Genomic DNA, 19,358 nt, shown 5'->3' on the forward strand with positions numbered 1-19,358 from the left:
CTTCTTTCCTGTTGTTCTCGCGTTCCTTCATTCGCGATACCATTAAAATGTTCACGTAAATTTAGTGTGATGGATAATGTCTCAAAAATTTATGCGAGCTGCCCATACGCAACCTTGTCTGCCGGTACATGGTTCTGCCTTCTCGAAGAACGCGTTCACAACGCGCACGAATATCTGTAGCCGACAGACTCCGGCGTACACCCTCCACGCGCGTTGAAAAACTGGTTTTTACGAGGTCACACGCACGCCGAGCGCGCGCGCGCGCGTCCTGAAAACGTCGGGAAAACGCTCCATGCGTTTAGGCCTTAAGAGCTGCGCTCTAAAAATATACCACGCCAGTGGGCGTCACCCGGCCACACACACACACACACACACGCAGCTGTACCCCGCTGAACTGCAACCTATGCAACTGACAGTGACATGGGTTGTGTCACAGATGAGATGCAGTACCCTATCCTATCAGACTTGAGGCATTAGACGAATGATACGAGAATGTATTGAATGAGTTGAGTCGCTCACAGAACAACTGAGGGCTCTTCGAGTGACTGTGCAGAAACGCGATAATGCAGCAATCGCCAAACAAGCAGCAGTGAGATCGATAACACACATCTAGCAGGCGACACTACGGTGTATAGCGCAACTCCCTATAAAGTTTACAAATGCGAACTCTCCCTTGTTGGCTTCGCAAACTGCCGGGGGCTTTACGATATCAAAGTTTCTCTGGATCGACAATGCATTACTGTTAGTACTATATTTCAATTATTTGGAAAGCAGTGCATCGGTAAAGTGGTAGGTTTCAAGCCATATGGAGGCGCCGACCTTATCATTTTATCCCTACTTACCGGTATATTTTCTTAGTATTTGCAACGATTACCATCAATGTGGAGGAGAGAAAAAGTGTTTGGGAAGTTGGAGTTTCAAATAAAGGTCCAGTCTTGGGAAGTAACTTAGCTGCAACTAAACGTTTACTGAGCAATTAACCACTAACTGCTCTACTCAATAACTTTTTCCCAGACTGTCTTGGTGAATACCAATCGGTGACGTGCGCGGAAGTGACGGAACGAGTGCCCAACTTGTTCCCGAAATTACAGCGATACACAGGGAATTCTAAAGTAGCTGCAACTAGATAGCAACTATTTTCACTAGCTACAGTTCCTGGGTAATTGCTCAATAACGTATTGTTCGTAACCAGGGTACCCCGTTACAAGTAACTCGTTACACTAAGTAATACCCCTGTTAGACCCCTGTTTCGCAGACAGCTTTCGACGACCGTTGAAACCAACTGCCTTGAAAAACGCGCGTAGCGTCAGCAAGCGCGTATCGTGTCAACGCGTCAAGAAGCATAGGATTCAATGCCCTTTTAGAAGTGGACACATTACAGGCTTGCTGGCGCTATGCGCGTTTTTCAAGGCAGTTGGTTGGTCTCAGCGGTCGTGGAAGGCTGCCCGTGTAACAAGTTACCTCTGTATATAAGTTCCCTCTGGGTATAAGTTACCTCTTTTGGTAACTTGTAACTTCACTCGTCGCTTTCGAGTTACAGTAACTTATTGGGCAACCCGTTCCTTTTCTAGGTAACTTTGCTAGCGTAACTTGAGTGAGTTCCAAGTTTCTTTTCTTCAGGTCTGGACCTCCAATAACGTGAGCAGCGTCCTCTTTTCTCCCTCGCAGATGGAACCATAGCATTGTTCGGGCCGATTGCTCGTGCATGTCGCCTTCTTGTCCGCCTCCGTTCCCTCGTTGTTGGTTGGGTGAACGCTACGAATTCAGTTTTGGCCATGTATTCGGACAACTGGCAGAGCGTTCATCATATCGGCGGGCTGTGCACATTTAATGACAGAGGGTACTGTGGAGCTAGTAGATGAAATGCCACACTTGGCGCAGTTGTACGAAATGTGCAGGGGATGGCAACTCATCCAACTAAAAATTCGGATGACTGCTTTGTGCTGCGTTGAAGAAGTGTTACCCGGTCATCAAAATCGTCAAATGCAAACCTAAGAAAGCGTACAAGGGTACAGCTTTTTTACATTAAAACTCAAACTTAATCGAAGATTGGTAATTTCGCTGTATCAAACGTCTTGCGCCACCCATGGTGACATCAAGACGTGCGCTAATTATACAAAAGTAACGAATTAAAGAGGGCATATTACGTAGCGGACAACTTGAAAGTAACTCGTTGCTTTTGCAAAGCAACTCGAGAACTTAAAGGGACCATGCAATGATTTTCGCCAATTCCGCGTACTCTACCGGAAACGGTTCTCATGATCCCTTACTATCACACACACACATCGACTTTGACCGCATTCAGCGCACAGGAGGCGCAGTTACCGCGCAAAAATAGCGGAGTGTGACCGCCGGATACATCTCTTCGAAGCGGGCTTACGTCATCAACGTCCACTTCTCTTAGCCAATTGTGGACGACCGGGACCACACATCCCGCGGGACCGCGTGGGTGCATGGTTTCGGTTTGGACAACAACGGCGTCGTATAGTATATGCCGTCGGAATCAATGGCAATACGGAGAAACGCAAATTGTCAGCAATGGAGGAAGAGATTATGCGACGCACACGGCATCTATAGGAATCGTTCCGTACGCAGCAGCTCCCAAAAGGCCCCCGACAGAGACATTTTCTGACGAAGAAGAAGCTGAGACAGGAGGGGGTTGACGTTGTTGGCCGCACTCGAGCGGGCATCGTCACGACTACAGCCCCACTCCCCCGCCCCAAAGAAGAAAAAAAAACAAGAGGAAAAAGGGGGAGAAGAGAGTTGACGAGGGGGGGAATCTATTTATTTTCACAGGAAAGGTCAGCCAGAACGGACGGCTCGTTGACGGGTTCAAAGCGACGCATAGGCAGGATGAACGATACTGATGGGACGAGAGTGGTCTTTCCGCGAGGTCCGTTTCTTGAAGAAAACGCACGAGGTTCCGAGTTTTTGTAAGTCGTTCTGCCTAAGAACCTTCGGGAAAACGAGGAAAACGTGCTCCGGTAACCATGCTGACAATCAACGGCTGCATTACACTTCTGGTAGTATGCTATGTCAACGATTAGATTCGATCTTAGCTCCGGGTGAAATTATAACATATTTCATGGCGAAGTTTGCAAGCTTGCTTGCAAATTGTGCAATTTGCTCGTAAAAGATGGTCCGCGAATCGGCAACATCCCCTGTGTATGATGTCACGGCCACTTCACCTCGCAGGCGGGCCGTAGCAGCCGCCGTTCACGGCAGTGGTGAATATCGAATATTTTCGCAAATTTGAAGAATTTTAAACTTCATATTTCACAGGGTGAATGCTTTAATACAGAGGAACAAATTGAAAATGATTGTAGGCTTGCGAAATATCCTTTCATAGCCTCTTTAATTGTCATTTCACAATTTGTAACTGCTTCACTAGCTTCTTTATATTTTTTGCGCAGTAAGTTAACTTGTAACGATTTTGTTTGTCGAGTAGCTTCCTCATCTCTGCTTGTAACTAAGCTACTTCCAAAGACTGTATATTCCTCTATTTTGCTTGGAAAATCACCATGTTCTGGAACTTTGTGTTCTTACAGTGAGCGCGAGCGGCGGTGCGTCGGAGTCAGCCTGCTGCCTAGGTGGTGGTAAACCCATCGACAGCCTCCAGCACTTGGCGGCAGCACACTGCTCCATGGAGAAAGATCCAGAAGCCCCGCCGCCGCATTCCGCCACTCTCCGTTATGACACCGGATACAATGTCATGGGTAAGTTGCATGGGCTTTACTTATTGTCCACAAACAGACAGGACCACAACAAAGGAGACAACAAAGTGAGTTTTTCGAGAGCCGCTCTTATCTCTGTATTTTTTAATCCTTGAACGACACAGATAACAACCTGCACACTAATTTTCGTCTCTGGTCAGCTTTTTCGTTGCACTGTTCCTCTGAGTCAGAGCGGGGGGAATCCGCCTCTCGCTGCAAATGGGCGCGTTAGGCAGGCTCCCGAGCGCCATATCCCGGGTTCTCAGGGGAACGTACCCTTGGTGTCTCCACTTAATGGTGTTTGTGAGGCTATCCGGAGGTCGAGCGCCAGAGCCGCTGAGCGCGCGCCACCTATCGAGCTTTCTTCTGTACACCACAGCAGTCCTCTATAATAATATAACTATTTACCGCCGACATCCGATGATTCCGGAAACACAAAGAGCATGGACGGTTGCAACGTGTTCCAACGGTTGCGCCATTTCGAAAGCCACTACACCGGAACATGCGTCACGCTCCGGAACTGGCCCCGCTCTTCCCCAGCGTTCCCTGGCTCCGCAGCACCGAAGAAGGGGTGCGCAGGGTGCACCCGGGAACGTGCACCGGAAGTCACTTTGGAGGTGTTAAGTGAAAAAGGGAATGTTCCCGAAGCACGAACCTAACGCGCCCAATGCGAGCAGCAGTACTCCTGCACATGCCGCGCGCTGAATCCGCCCCCGTGGCAGGGATAAGGCAGATATGTAACTAAACGTGCTTTCCGGTTTCCCGTTGAAGAAAAGGAAAGATAGCGCTCGAAAATAGCAAACGCTCGAACAGAACCACCCGAATGTAAGCACTCCGTTTCCATCAGTCGAAAAAGGAGCGTCTCTCCAGGGGCTGCCAGTCGAAGTTACGATTACTCTAGCCAATGAAAACTTCTGATGGCGGAATTTGTCCTGAGCTTAAAATGGTTTGCGTAACGACCCTGACACTTTCTGAGGAATGGTGTTACAAATTGGTTTCTTATGAATATGGTAGTGGAACTCCTAAGTCACTACGATTTCTATTCGGATGCTACCGAACATATGGCAGTGCCGGAACGTCCGTCACCGCTTCATCAAAAAGCACCCGAAATGGTACTCCAAACGAAATGGCATGAGCGTTCAAACCGACACACGCTCATCTGTGTTTACCGTTAGGTGTTTACTGGAGAACGACTCTGTTTTACAAACTGGCATCAAGAACTCAGAGAGCACGTTTCGTAACCTGGTGCCTAAACAGAAATATATGCTGAACTTAGAGAGGAATAGTGATGAAGAAGTGTACAAAAAAAAGTGCATGGATACGTAACACCGCACTGGCGCAACTCGCTGCTCTTGCACGCTTTGCTTTTAAAGGAGGTAGGAACGCCTATCTGCAGCTGTTTAGCTACGGTTGTAATAGGGGTAATATTGTTCTTCTACCCTTCGTAATTCTATTTACAAGTTCTTGTTCAATACTTCTCCTTCATAACGAGTGCAGGGTTAATACAAAAACGCACTTTTTTCTGATACAGGCGACTAGACGTACCGCCATCCAGATACCTCTATCCACTGTTACGTCATTTGAAGAATTGTATCACCCAATCAGACGCCAACGCGGAGGTACACATAACGTCGTCTGCTCTAGGTCGGAGAGAAGTCTAGAAGCAGCGAAAAAAAGTGACGGACTTACGTGAGTTACGCGGTAATGTGGCCTAAAATGCTGGACGTAAAGCAATATACTTCTGCGCGTCATTCATTTGACGCGCTTTGTTTTTCTACGATGTCGTGCAATTGACTTTATTTCTGCCTCTGACGACGACGACAGCACACAGCGTAGGCATTTCGTCCACAAAGCACGCGGGCACCTTTCGTTCTTTTTTTCTGCATATGCTTGCTGCCATAAAGCCTAAAATATGAAGATAAGAAGAAATGCCTGCTTACGTTGAAAGACACTGGCGGACCGACCGACACCGGAACCGAGTCGCCGCAACCGTGATCGCATTCGTTGGATACTGAACTATCGGATTCATCTATACAAAAGGTGTCACAGCCAACAAGTTAAAATCGCCGTTTGGTGCCGACACAGTCGGCGGGCTAGTTTGGTAGAGTCCATAGTCCCGGTGATCACTATTGGTGGTGATCTTGTGAGCCTTGTGTGCCTTAAAAGGCGGCCGGGACACCTGTGCCTTTCATGTGGTGGTCGTGGTGGTGGTGGTGCTAATGAAAGAACTCGCCGTCGTCAAGACTAACGCTGTGTGGGGAATGTGTGTCCTGGGCCGACTTCTAAGGGAACTGTGCCGACATATGTCTGACAGAGTCTGAGGAATCCCAGGAGACACTCGTGCGTACGAAGCGCGGGTTGTCTGTGAATTTGGCCAATCTTCCTAAACCAGACATCCTAGACCATCTTCCTAGACCATGACTACGGGGAACGTTTGATGATCTAGCATACATTTGGTAGTCTAGTAAATACATCTAGTGAAGTGTTTACAGGATACCCGTATAGATGTCAATTACTCGCGTACCAGCGACTGCCTTCTTCTAGCGAAGTGCCGCCGCTAGAGAAGTGGCAGATAGTGGCATGGCCACACTGTTATGCAACCGGCGGTAGCGGCGCCAGCGTCACTAATTTATAAAAGACAGCCAGGGTGCGTTTTCACTAAGCTACATGCCGATAGGGAAACCAGCAAATAAATACCTTATCAAGTTTTAGTATGTCCAGTGACAACAACGGAACAGTGTTCGTGAAATCGTGAGAGAGAACGACTCACGGTTAGACAGTACGGTCTGTCCATGATGGTGAGTAACCACATGGTAGAGCTCTTTTCACTGACGGATCGACAATAGCATTAGGGTTTGCGTCTAGCTTTTTGCCCTACACTCAACAGGCAAAGGAATGGTAGGGCGTTCCCATAGAACATCTTCAACAGCAGAACTACTAGCTATACTCGGTCTTCAATATGTGATCTTATGCCTGCCTCCAGCGCACTGGTTCATAAAACGTGATTCCATTTCCCCAATTTCCTATTAGAAGCAATTGGAATTCCTGTTGTGTTTTTGTCACCGATTGAGCTAAAACCATTTAGAACCAACTGGCACTCCCATTACAAATAACTGGCAGATGACGCTTACCAATAGGTCCCATACTAGCTAACCAACTAAATTCAAATGGTTATACCAAATTGTCCAAATAAACTCAATACGATCTCCAAAAGAGGCCTATTGGAAAGAAGTAGCCCTGTCGGGTCCAGAGGACTGCACCTATGGTTTACTCTGAGAATATCACACACGAACATATGCAGGAGGTAACAACTTGGATGTTTATGGCAGGCTCGAACTAGTCTTGTTGACTAGAGTTGTTCAGAACAACGTAGTTTACAACGACAATTTTCAAATTAAAATAACAGAACAGGTTTTTATTAAAAAGCTATGAGAGGTACGTAGATACGTTCTTCGACGTTGAGTTTTGGGGCCAGGCAGGCACCCAATGTGAAGTACTTCCAGATGACTAATTAGCTAAAAAAAAATCAGTTAACATTGGTCGCATTAGCAGCAGTCGCTGACTCATCTTTAACGAGGGTATTCCGTCTGGCGCGAGGCGTAGGGCACTACCAAATAAAAGTAACTTCCCCACCTCTGCCAGGAAATGACACATCATCAGATACATATCGATATCGGGTTACTGTCACGCGCGTTAGTTCGGATTTCAGAGTTCAGGAAATTCATAACTGTACACCACGGGCCTATTGTCCTTTCTCATAATTAATCTGGTGCACGGGTTCGAAAACAAGGTACCGCGCAGCCCCTCGTGACACAAATTATATTTTTCCCATCGTACACGGTTTGAAGGGTTGAAAACTAAGCCGGAACAGGACGAAATATTGGATTTACTGATCGGCACCATCGACGCCAACGGAACTTTCACTGGGGGCGAATATGTTTAATGCAAAGTAAAAGAAAAAAGAGAAGGGAAAGGTTAGCCGCAGTGTAGGCTTGCTATTCCCACAAAGCTATCAAGCAAACAAAAGAGGATACAAGCAACTGAGACACAGAAAAATATGAAAACAAACAGATTCTGGGGTTGATGCCGATGCGCTGGGTGGGCTAAGTGAGATATGAGCATGAGAGCATTAAAGTTCCGGTTTCGAACTGAAGTGAACGCAGCAGAAGCTTACCGGACACGACGTGATGCCACGAACTATCACTGCCGCAATCATTTTATAGTCTATCCAGCTATGGCTGTTAAATCGAATTTATGCATTTTCTGCTATTTATAGCCAGAAACCTCGCTCTTCTGACCACGAAGTAATCTTTCAAATGTAATATACTGACTAAATGTACGTAAATTACTGTTGCTTATTGATTTTTAATAGTACCAGGTACGCATGCACTCCTGAAAGCGCACATTAAAGATACTGGAACATAGTTAATTTCTTACTTTACAACTCTGCCAATTGGAAACTGAATTTTTAGTCTACAGGCTAATTGACACTTACATTGAATTGAAACTTGATTGAAGCTTCCAACTGAGATTACCAGTTGTAGGCCAAACGGAAAGACCAAATGGAACTGGAGTTCCTAATCAGAACTGGTGTGTGTGTGTGTGACGGGGGGGGGGGGGCATTCGGAGCCATAATATGCTATTGAGTGTCCAATTGGAACACACGAAACTAAATGAGCTTCCGAGTTGGTTTCTAAACTACCCAATTGACAGTCCAATCGGGGTCTATTGGAGCAAGGAACCACCAACGGCACGGCTGAGCGCATCAAAGGCGTTCTGTCGTTCGTAGTAACCTCGTGCTGAGGACTCGGATGTGGTGGCATGGAACACTACCACAGGCCCTGTTGTCTGATGTTTTAATCTCTGTTGTCCGGCAGGCTTTCCCGACAAATGTCGGCACGGTTCCCCTTGAAGTCTGCCCAGGACGCACACTAACCCCCTGTCACCTACTCCTTCTTGATGTCGTCTCAGTGATTTATCCAGACCCCCCTACACCTTGTGAAGTTGTGCAATATTGAGTGAAAAGCATGTAAATACACCCCCTTGCAGAAGTCCCCCCCCCCCCCCAAAGCGCAAAATTCTGTGTAAACCACTGTGTCGTCTCTCCATCTGTCCACGACTGTTCGCCGCTCATATCCACTGTTCCTTAGCGGCGCTAACACAAAATAACAAATATCGTAGCAAGGAAGAAAAAAACTATTCTCGTTCTGGGCTGAGCATAACGTCTAACTTGGTGTCCGAGTCTCCTTGGCTCCGCATCTCGCGCTACCTGGTTAGCCAGCTTGTTTCTACGAATACGACTGTGCAAAGGACGCATTACAGCAAGAGATGCTGTTCTTTTACCGGAGCGGATGTGGGACCTACTCAGTTAGTTGGCTTTATTTAAAATCAGCTACACGTTCAAATGTTTGTTTTCTCTTCTAATGTAATTGAATCTCAGATCAGTCAGGTGAGGATTCAGTGAGCCTTCGATTTCTGCTTCCCCACTGAAACCTTATCTACATGTTAAACAAGAGGGCAACCTTTCAGAAAGAAAATAAACCGCGAATCTCCAACGTCGTTTTTCAATATGCCCAATACGCAACACGCAGAACACGCGCAATAATACACAAGATGCACAGCACAACCACACAGTGCACTTCCTCATCACTGGCTTCCGTGGAACAGCACCGGCAGAAACAGCTAGTACCTGAAATTATTTTCTCCTGCTGTCTCTGAGTTCGTACTATCGTTATTGCTTTACTGCTACTGTTTTGAACGACGTATTTAGTTTTATTTTTTAGTTAGTTTAATTTTTAGCATTTTTTTTCATATTTAGTTTTAATTTTGAGCAGTCGTGTACGTAAAATGAGTCAGCTAATATTATAAGCGATATTTCATTCCTGACATTTCCGGTGAAGACTGCCGCTATACCGAAAGACACCGAGATTCCCAGGAGTGGTAATGTCACTTTCACGCCTGGTACAAATGCACGAGAATTTCCTGGAACCCCACCTGGATCTGCACCAGGCGAACGGGGATCACAGAGCAGCACCGCGGCTAAATCCATAACCTGAAGACGTCCAACACCTCCTGACCTATCGAGGCACGTTACACGCATAATGTAAAAACCCCGAGGGAACACGAAGGGACAGACACAAACACGAAATCTCAATAGAGACTCAATTGAGACTTTGTGTTTGTGTCTGTCCCTTCGTGTTCCCTAGTCTCGGGGTTTTTACATTATGCATCATCTTCACCAGCTCGCTTGCTTCCTAGCCATTTTTTCATTGACATTACACGTACTTACGCTAGTGTGACGGAACCAACTGGCATGAAAAAACAGTTACAATGGTCAGCCATCGAATAAGTGCCTTCTCTGTGGTACTCGCAGCACTTACGGTAATTGTCTCTGCATCCCCCGGTGTGTCACAGCTGGTCCAAGGCGAGGTTCAAGCGCTTCTGGCACTAGAAGCACTGTCTTTGCCTCAGCATGGCAGCATTGTATAGGAACGCTACAGTGCTGCAGTGGAATTCTCGAAGCTTGCGTAACAAGCTCCCTTATTAGAAGGGATATCTACGACAGTACAACTTTCCTCTCGTATTTGTATGCGAACACGGCATTATGCTTTATGCTTTTAGCACGGCATTATGCGAACACGGCATGGATGCTTCACATCGCGCTAATGAATACATATCGATCTCATCAATCCTCCGAGAGGTGAATAGCACTATACATTCGTAATGACCTCGTTGCTGAGTCCATACGGTAAGCTTGTCATCGCTCTTACGGTTATATCCCCTACAAGATACGCCTACGGTCCATGCTGTTAAAGGGAAACTCCGGGACAATTCAAAATTCATATAGTGACTGTGTAAATAAGTTTCGTACATTCCTCGGAACTGAGAAACAAAGTTAGTTTGGCGCTCCGGCACTCGGTAGTTGCCAAAAGAGCTGGATAGCTTATATTGAAACCAAAACTCGCGAAGGCCCCCCCCCCCTCCAGTTTGCTGGACCCTGCGTGACGTCACAGGTAGTCTGGTTCGCAGCTGTCGGCTTTTACTTGGCCTTCGGCATGCGCTGGGCAACTTCTTCGCGCGACATGGGCGACGAGTCATCTGCTTCCTCAATTTCGTTGTAAATTATACTCTCCACTCGCAGAGCAGAAGCTATAGAAAGGCGCGCGTGAAGCATGCGGCAGTTTTCCCAGAGCGCAGCCATCTTGTCTGACGTCATCTGGTCGCTATTAGACCAGTGTGGAGGCGTCATGACCGCGCCCAGTGATATATGTCCAAACTCACCGGTGAGGTGAAGCCCAGTGTTGCTGGACCGCTCTTCCGTGGAAGGGGCGCCGATTCACACAAAGGAAATTATTCGTCTTCTAATTATCTGTGCCACTTAGGGATGAGAGACCGTGTCCAGTGGAAAGTCATACGATATGGATGGGTTGGCTCTTCAGTCGGCTCCAAGACTTTCTTACGGACCGAACTGCCGCTGTCCGTACATGTCCTATGGCCAAAGCCCTAAGCATAATGTTCGTCGAGGAGCTCCGCAAGGAAGCTTCCTGAGTTCGACACTCTTTAATCTGGTGATGGCGGGTCTAAAATCATTAATTCTTCGACAAGTGACGTTCTCTGTGTACGCAGACGACGTCGCCCTTTGGACAGTAGGAAAGGATATTTGCCCTTAGGACAGTGGCACTGCCGTTCAGCGTCGCTAGCAGCTGGCTTTAAAGAACACTCACAAGTACCTCACGCAACTTGCGCTCCACCTTTCTCCTGTAAAGTGAGTCTACGTTCACACGCAATTCTATATGACAAATTTCCCTGTCTGGGTCAATGCCAGGAAGCTTGAGCGTGTACGTTCCCAACACTTCCTTGGTGTGGTTATGGTGTCGTATCTGAGCTAGAGTAGTCAGCACATTGAAGCCAAAGTGCCGCTATATGGCTTCCTGCTATACAAATCTTTCTGGCTGAGGATAGGTCTTTGATCAGCGCCAGCCTCTTACACACACACACACAGCTTACACACACACACACACACACACAGACACAGCTTACACACACACACACACAGACCCGCTTACCAGCTCCCGTGGCTCAGTGGTTAGCGTGCTGGCCATGTCACGTCGAGACTGGGAGGTACCCGGTTCGAATCCCGGTGCCGGCTGTGCTGTCTGGCGTTTTTCCTGGGTTTTCCTCAGACGCTTTCAGACATATGTCGGCACAGTTCCCTTAGAAGTCGGCCCAGGACGCACATTCCCCTGGGCGTCAGTCGTGACGTTGCCCACCTCTGTGAGGCCGACAACGGCGAGCCCTTTCATCACCACCACCACACAGCTTTGTTGCCGGCGACTGTGTTTACAGCCTTCCGGTCCTGCACAGGATTTCCGCAACAGCATTAAATACCATTCGGAACTTGTTCGCTCGACGTCGTCGTCGCTGCCTTGGAGTTCCAAGAAATGCCTGAAAGAGCAGAGTGCGACAGGTACTGGCTGAAGCTGGTTGACGACTCCCGATCATGGAACCACGTCAACATGAAAAAGCTCGGCACTTCCTCCGTTTGCGTGCGCACAATCGCAGACACCCGTTCCTCAGAAAAATTCGATGCCGCACTGAAAGCGATTTTCATCGAGCGGCGCTGGAGATACGGCCGAGCCTCACTGGCTTCGCAGCTAAGGGCGCGAAACCGCCGGAAGCCCTTTGATCTCTATCCGTCCCTCTCTGCTTCGTGAGTCTTCCAAATCTTCGGAAACGGAAAGAACAAGTTCCCCCTCAAGTGCTTCGAGCCCACTTTTATACTCTGGTAGACGCTCCAGCTTGTAGACGTCATACGTGTGCACTCGCATGCTGTGGTACAAGGTAACTTTTCCACTTCTACAGCAGTATACACGTATGGCGCTTCCAGAAATGGCAAGTCTTGCTGGGCGTCCGAGTGCCATCCCAATGCGTATAGGCAAGTACGACGCGCCTTTCTGTAGAACTCGATACCATTTCCTTGTTTCTACAGCACGTCGTTGATTTTACCCTGTGAGAATGGACAGCGTCCACCGACTCAACATCTCAACTGCAAGCTATTGAAAATACAGGCATACCAGGCTCGTGGCACTCATAGTGACGGATGTGCTGATCGCTTACCAGCATGTGGACGAAGCAGAGCACAGGTTGGTTCTCCAGTAGGTCCCAGTCGATTGTGGTGTCGTGAGAAATGAACATGCTGATAGCGCCGCACAAGCAGCGCTCGCATCTCAGAGACGGAGGATTATTACACTGCGGAGAGGAGACCATCCTTCCATTCGTCAACGTCTAGTGGCTCCCCTTGCTTCCCGCCAATGGAAAAATGACATTCTCCCTCCATCTACTCCTAGAATCAAGACGCTGGAATACTTCATCGGATGCAATTCAGTGTGGCTTTATGCAGCTAAGTGGCGTTACCGCTTCAGACAAGTTCACTCGCCCCTATGCTGTCACTGCCTTCATCTGCAAGATCTAGAGGACATCCTTCCCCATTGCACGCACTACCAGACCTCCCGAACCACACTTTCAAGGTCTCTTAATCGGCAGGAATATGGGCCCTTCGCTTTGTCAAAATTGCTTGGTCTATGACAGGATCCAGTATACCGAGGCTCTGCCTCGACCGAGGTCTCATTATTCCATTTCCCATATTATCACGAGCAATGAGGAGAGTATTGCCCGTGGCGATAAAGCTCCCCAATCATCATCGAAAATAAAACTGTTGTTCTCGCGAAATGCTTCACGTGCCCCAGATCAGGACTGCAACAACTTCGACGACCTGAGGTTCCCTAATGCTCGCCAGAAATCTCCGACACACAGTCTATAGTCCTATCGTAATTTCGGACATCTCCAATAAGACTAACAATTTAACGGTTTGACGGGACCGTTAGGACCTAAGGGTCTAATGAGAGCTCCACAACAGTAAAAAAGTAAATAAATAATTTTTGTGTTTTTCTGCCTTTTTTTTTCAATCCCTGTCATGACAGAATTTAGTTTTTCTTGCTTTAATTCCTTCTTTTGTTTCCAAGACTTGTCAAAATATACAATACATGCGGCATTTCAAGAAGTGAATAGAAAAAGTAAAAAATAAAATAAAACAAACGCTCTCGAGAAGTGCAGGACCCAAACCTCAGTTAGTCTGGCAGTGTCCATTACCTTTGATACATTGGCATCAGCGGAAGATTTTAGGAAAAATCTTCCCGGAAACAACACCGCAAGCGATGCTGCCCCGACGATCGTGTGGATCGGAAGTGGACGCAGACAGCACATATACTATACTTACAGCTTGTCTTCCAAGGTAAATATAGATGGTAGCGAAGCTTGAATTGGCCACCACGTCTTCAAGGGCGGCCATGATAAAGACCGTCAGCGCCATCCATCCGTTGCGGGGCAAACTACAAATTCCGTCATAATGACGTCCCCTGATACGTCACCATTACGTATAGCGCGGGGCGGGCGCTCGCGCTGCGCGTGCGTTCTGTCGCGATGTCGAGCCGCGGAATGTCAGAACCGCTGTTGAAAGCAAATCGAAGAGCAAAAACTCAAACAATTTCTAAACAGAGAATGATCAACACTAGCGACATGCGTGCAACAAAGGACACAGGAGACCAGGTAGGGGCTTGTTTTCTTTTAACACAGGTAAATTCGCCATGCCGTTGTAAACAGTATAAATACCCACATGAGACAATTGATGTTCTGAGGCTGGAACACAGTGACTTTTCAGTGACTTCCATCTTTCATCATAAATACCCACGACAGAATAATGTGCAAAATAACCAGTATGATAGTCCATGTACTGAATAAGCACGAAAGGATAATGTACAAATTCCGGCAAACACAGGTGGGGCCCAGGACCTTAATGTCCAATGCATGCTGCTATAGCTGTCCTCATGTACATCTGGAACTTTCCACATATCTCTCGTACAAAGAAGGTGGAAGTGAACATATCTGCACTTGAAGATCACATTATATGATATTTGCATACTGTGTGGTGCTATGTCTGCCCACAGTTTTTGGCACTGTAACGAATGCTATGGGGGAATAAGAAGGCACAAGTCCATTAGCTCATTTTAGAAGTCTGTGATACTTTATCTTGCAAAACAGGCACAACAGTATCAGCTTCCAGCAATGACAACCTTGTTCAGTGTGTACACACCCTGCTGATGACTACATCTACTTTGATTACAACAGCATTTTTGTATTAAAGGAATGTCAAAGCATCGACAATGTTCTGTGCTTCTGCTATTTTGTGCACATTTTGCCATATGATGTAGATTTGCAAGCTGCACAAGGTGCTTAGCCCTGCACATAACTGCTCCTACATACCTGCACACAACTACTGAACTCAGCGCAGGATTCAAAATATAAAATTACGTGCTAGGGATCTATGTACACAGGCATACACTTAATACGTATCAAAGAATAGGCAAACTGCTGAAGATTCAAAATAGAAAATGTATGCTAGGTATCTATGTACACAGGTGTACAAACACTAAACATAAATAATTGGCACAGACTACTGAACTCTGCATGGCTGTCCAAATACAAATAACACAGTAAGGAGCTATGTGCAAAAGTGCACTTTGACAAATCGTATGCTTCACAGGAATGCAAGAATTACAAGAGATCATGTGTAATCTAGTTTAGAACTGAAAGCACTGGATAGACAACAGAACCATGCATATCCCTTTGCATGGAAAGAAAACTTCTGGTTACATCACAACAACGTGCAGAGATTACGAACTTAGTTTCGTTGCCTGCTGCAGTGCCTTCTGACGTAACGTACTACTTTGTACTTCCTCATTCCTTCCTCGTGCAAACCAGAACAGTTGTAACCTCAGAAAAAAGTGAAATAGATCATCATACACGGATGAAAAACACAAACTCAGTGTCTTTGGCACAAACATGTCCAACGCTTCACATAGATTGGACCTGACCCCTTGGGAGATGAGGAATGTCTTCAAGTTGGCTTTGAAGGCTTCCTCACACGCACCCACAAACGTCGCAAAGGCAGGAAGAGGAACCGACAGCTCCAAAGTCAGTACTTTCCACATTCTTGACACTCAAATAAAGCAATAGCTGCCTACTGTCCTGAAAGGTGGCATTCCCCCGAGGAATGTCCCAAGTTTGACTTGGTGGTTTGAAATTGAAAAGATCACGATGAAGAAGAAAACGGCTATGAACAGTCACAAAGTGCGCAGTCAACGTACAGCAAACTCGTAGCTAACAACATGGAGAGCGACAGGAACCGGAGGAGTAGTCGGCTCTGTCTATAATCTTACGTATTACTGGCAGACCGCGCGAATTGCTACATTAAAAACATACACATTGTATTAGTACAGACATTATTCGCGCCTTCGATTAAATTATTTTTGTTTACCTTCGTAGTTTGCCCCTCAACAACCACGCTCGCATGCGTATCATGAAGGGCGCAGGGTTGCTAACACAGATTTCGTTTTTTTTTTTTTTTTCCGCCTTCGCTACCAGTTATATTTACCTTGTGTCTTCCGTGATTTGGTGAATCTGATAGCCCTGGTTGCTGCCACGGTTAAATAGAAGTGGTGAGGTGTCTAAATCTATTTAATACCCCTGTCACACGGGCATTTCGATCCTTCTCGAATCCGATCTGCATCGAACTTCCCGAGCACGCTCGAGTTTTGACGCTGCTACACGGCCACTTTTAATGCGCATTGAATGGTTGACCTGTGCAAATGAATAAACGGAACTCATTAATTTCGCGTTTCCTATATAACAGCGATATTAGTGGTAATTTATCGTATACCGATGTAAGCATCATTTGTAGCTTCGCGCGCATGTCCGTCTTAAGTTATGACAGTTCACCGGGGTCGAGGATGCAAATGGCGGCCGTCGAGCCGTCTTGAAATTCTCAATCCTGCTATGGGAACTGTCTTGAGTCAAGCAGGATCAAAGTTCGATCCTGCTTGGAAGCGGCCGTGTAGCACCATCCGATCTGCATTGGGTTCAAGCAGGTTCGGTCGAGCAGGATCGAAAATGCCCGTGTGACAAGGGTATAATTTAGTTACACACTCAACATTGAAGTCAGGAATGGCTTGTGGTATTAACTCAATATCACCATAACGTTTGTGTTTCTTACTCATTTTGGTTTAGACATTTTGTAGATCCATCGAGAATCAATCTTCTGCAGTGCAATCGCGCGTTGTTTTCTCTCTCGCAGCACTCCATTCCATCAGAGAATTCCGTCAACACTACGAAAATTTTTTGAAACTGCCGACACGCGACATCCGGCGGATACACGGAAAGCGACGTCCACTTATGAAGCTCCCAGTCGTTTTATGGATGCTTAAGGTACTCGCGCATGGCACGTGGTCTTTTATAGAAAATTGTTAAAATTTCTGTTCGGTATTTCACACTTTAAAAGCGATCAAAAACCCCGTCCCCGGAAACAAACAAAAGGACAGCGCAGACCGACGAACAAGATTTTTATTGACAGACCTGCCCCTGCAGCCAGCAACGGCCTCTTCTGCAAGGTTAGCCTTTTATACCCTCAAGCCTGCTTATAGTGCCTTTATCCTTTCGAAAGTACAGGATTCAGGAGTTGCTAACAGGGGGGGGGGGGGGACTTTTGAAAAGGTAAAGTTACTGGGCAGGCTTGAGGGTGCAAAAGGGAAACCTTGCAGAAAAGGCCGTTGCTGGGTCAGGTTATTTAAGGAGGTCTGTCAATAAAAATCTTGTTCTTCTGTCTGTGATGTGTGTTGTATCGTCCTTTTGTGGTTTTTTTCGGCACGGGGGTTTTTATCGCTTTTAATACTTCTTATAGGCTGCGAGCGTTTCGCGATGCTCAATCGCCTTTACACGCTGGGGCGTTCGCAGCTTGAGTCTCTGAGAGCTGATCAGTTTTAGGGAGTTTTATGGGGGTCGCATATCACGAACGACTGCATTTTGAAGAAATATTAGAATATTCCGAGTCGTAATGAGTAAGTTGGCATAAAAAATTTGTAGTCTGACAGTAGGAGGTCTATCGGCCTGTCAGGACAATGCGAGCTGCCATATTGAATACTGGAAGAACGTCAGCTACAGCGTTGCTCATTTTTATAATGTTCAAGACGCAGGTTCCGTCTTAGCTTTTGCAGTTCTGTCCTTTACGGCGTCCTGCATGGAGTGTTTTGGCGATTTTATGCTCTTCCATACCTGTTAGGGGCCCCTGATCTACAATGAGGCATCACCTGTTCGATCGCAAAGCCTCGTTGACGTACCATTAAGTTCTCCTGTGGGACCACTAAGCTCACCTGATGGGCAGTTAGATACCCTTTATTGGGCCATCATTAGCCCTGTGGTACATCAGGTCTTTTTGTGGGGCCATTTGGCCCAGCTGACGGACTGTGGGACAACATTTGTCGGACCGCTAACAGCCCTGTTGGACCACTAGGACTTGTTACTGTGCCGACAAGCTGCTTTAATGGTCCATCGAAATATTCTAATGGACCATTAGAATTTCTGATGGAGTCTTGATGGATTTTTCGATCGGGTGGAAGCAGTGTTTAGACGCGGATACAGATGTATAGTGGTGTATATGTCGATGCTTCTATGCGTGTGGAATTATATTGAATATACTTTGAAGTCTGAACAACACTTCCTAATTTCGCGCTGACTTCCTTATTTCATTCCTCTTGTACGGACTACCTTCACGTTAACACGCACGAATAAATTGTCCACTGCATGGAAGAAACTACTGCTAATCACCTTCCGTCAGCAGAGTGCGTGCTCACACAACATCCAGCGAATTGGTACTAGCGTGCGAAATATTAGAACTCAGCAAAGTAATATAAAATCTTATTCATTTGCAGTTGACGCCGTTTATTTTCTGAACCATGCACCTAATTACAAAGACTTTCAAGCCTGAGACCAAAGCAAGTTCACGTTTGAACCGCGATCAGACTTCATTAAACTTTGTGTTAAAGGTCAACTCTGCTTCATGAACGCGGGATAGTGAGATTTCCCGACAGGTTACATAGAGTCGTTGCTAACACAGGGTTGAGGATTAACATCAACTTTAGGCTCGCCTGATCTCGGTTGAACTGAGAACACGCGTTGGTGAAGCCGGTTTTTGGGCTGTAGCAGATTTTGCGACAACACTATGCGCTCTTCAAAATAACGATTATCGTATCCCTTCTGTAGCGCACGAGGGGACCTTCATTGCACGTCCCACTCTAAAAATAGCTGAACTCCTTCAGAAAGTGACGTTTTTGCGGCCCTGCCACATCACGATAGCTGATTGGGTCGGGCTTCCACGGTTGCGCTCCATCGGGCATTGATGATGTTTGACGGGGCTTTTCTCAATTGAATTGCGTCAGCCATAATAGGACAGTGGTCCGCGAAAGTATTCGCTGCGAATGAACTGCTTGATGAATTAGGCCTGTCGCCATTTCAGATTAGCTTGAGCAGTCCAGACTCACGTGTTGGGTACTCTGTGGCCACACGCACAAGAGTCATGCCAGTCAGCCCGATCAGAAGGGCACATGACGACCACAGAGCGCTTTAACAGGACACTCACAGTTTCGGGCTGCGTCAAAGGTACAAACACAGACATCAGAAGCAGATAATACACACACATACCACGTTTGAAACGGTCCTCAGTCGGGCTTCTGAGGAGAGCTGCCCGCAGCAGACACG

General features: G+C 46.8%; 1 protein-coding gene across 1 annotated transcript in view; it reads left to right on the plus strand.

Annotated features, from left to right (window-relative positions):
• The window catches only part of LOC135368078 (band 7 protein AGAP004871-like), a 537,443-nt gene that overhangs the window by 224,992 nt on the left and 293,093 nt on the right, over positions 1-19,358 (plus strand). The window contains exon 2 of the mRNA XM_064601154.1: positions 3,549-3,716. Within this exon, the coding sequence (XP_064457224.1) occupies positions 3,644-3,716 (73 nt within the window). The 5' untranslated portion in view covers positions 3,549-3,643. The remainder of the gene's footprint in view (positions 1-3,548; positions 3,717-19,358) is intronic.

The sequence above is a fragment of the Ornithodoros turicata genome, chromosome 9 (genome assembly GCF_037126465.1).
Source record: "Ornithodoros turicata isolate Travis chromosome 9, ASM3712646v1, whole genome shotgun sequence".
In the NCBI taxonomy this organism is placed as follows: domain Eukaryota; kingdom Metazoa; phylum Arthropoda; class Arachnida; order Ixodida; family Argasidae; genus Ornithodoros; species Ornithodoros turicata.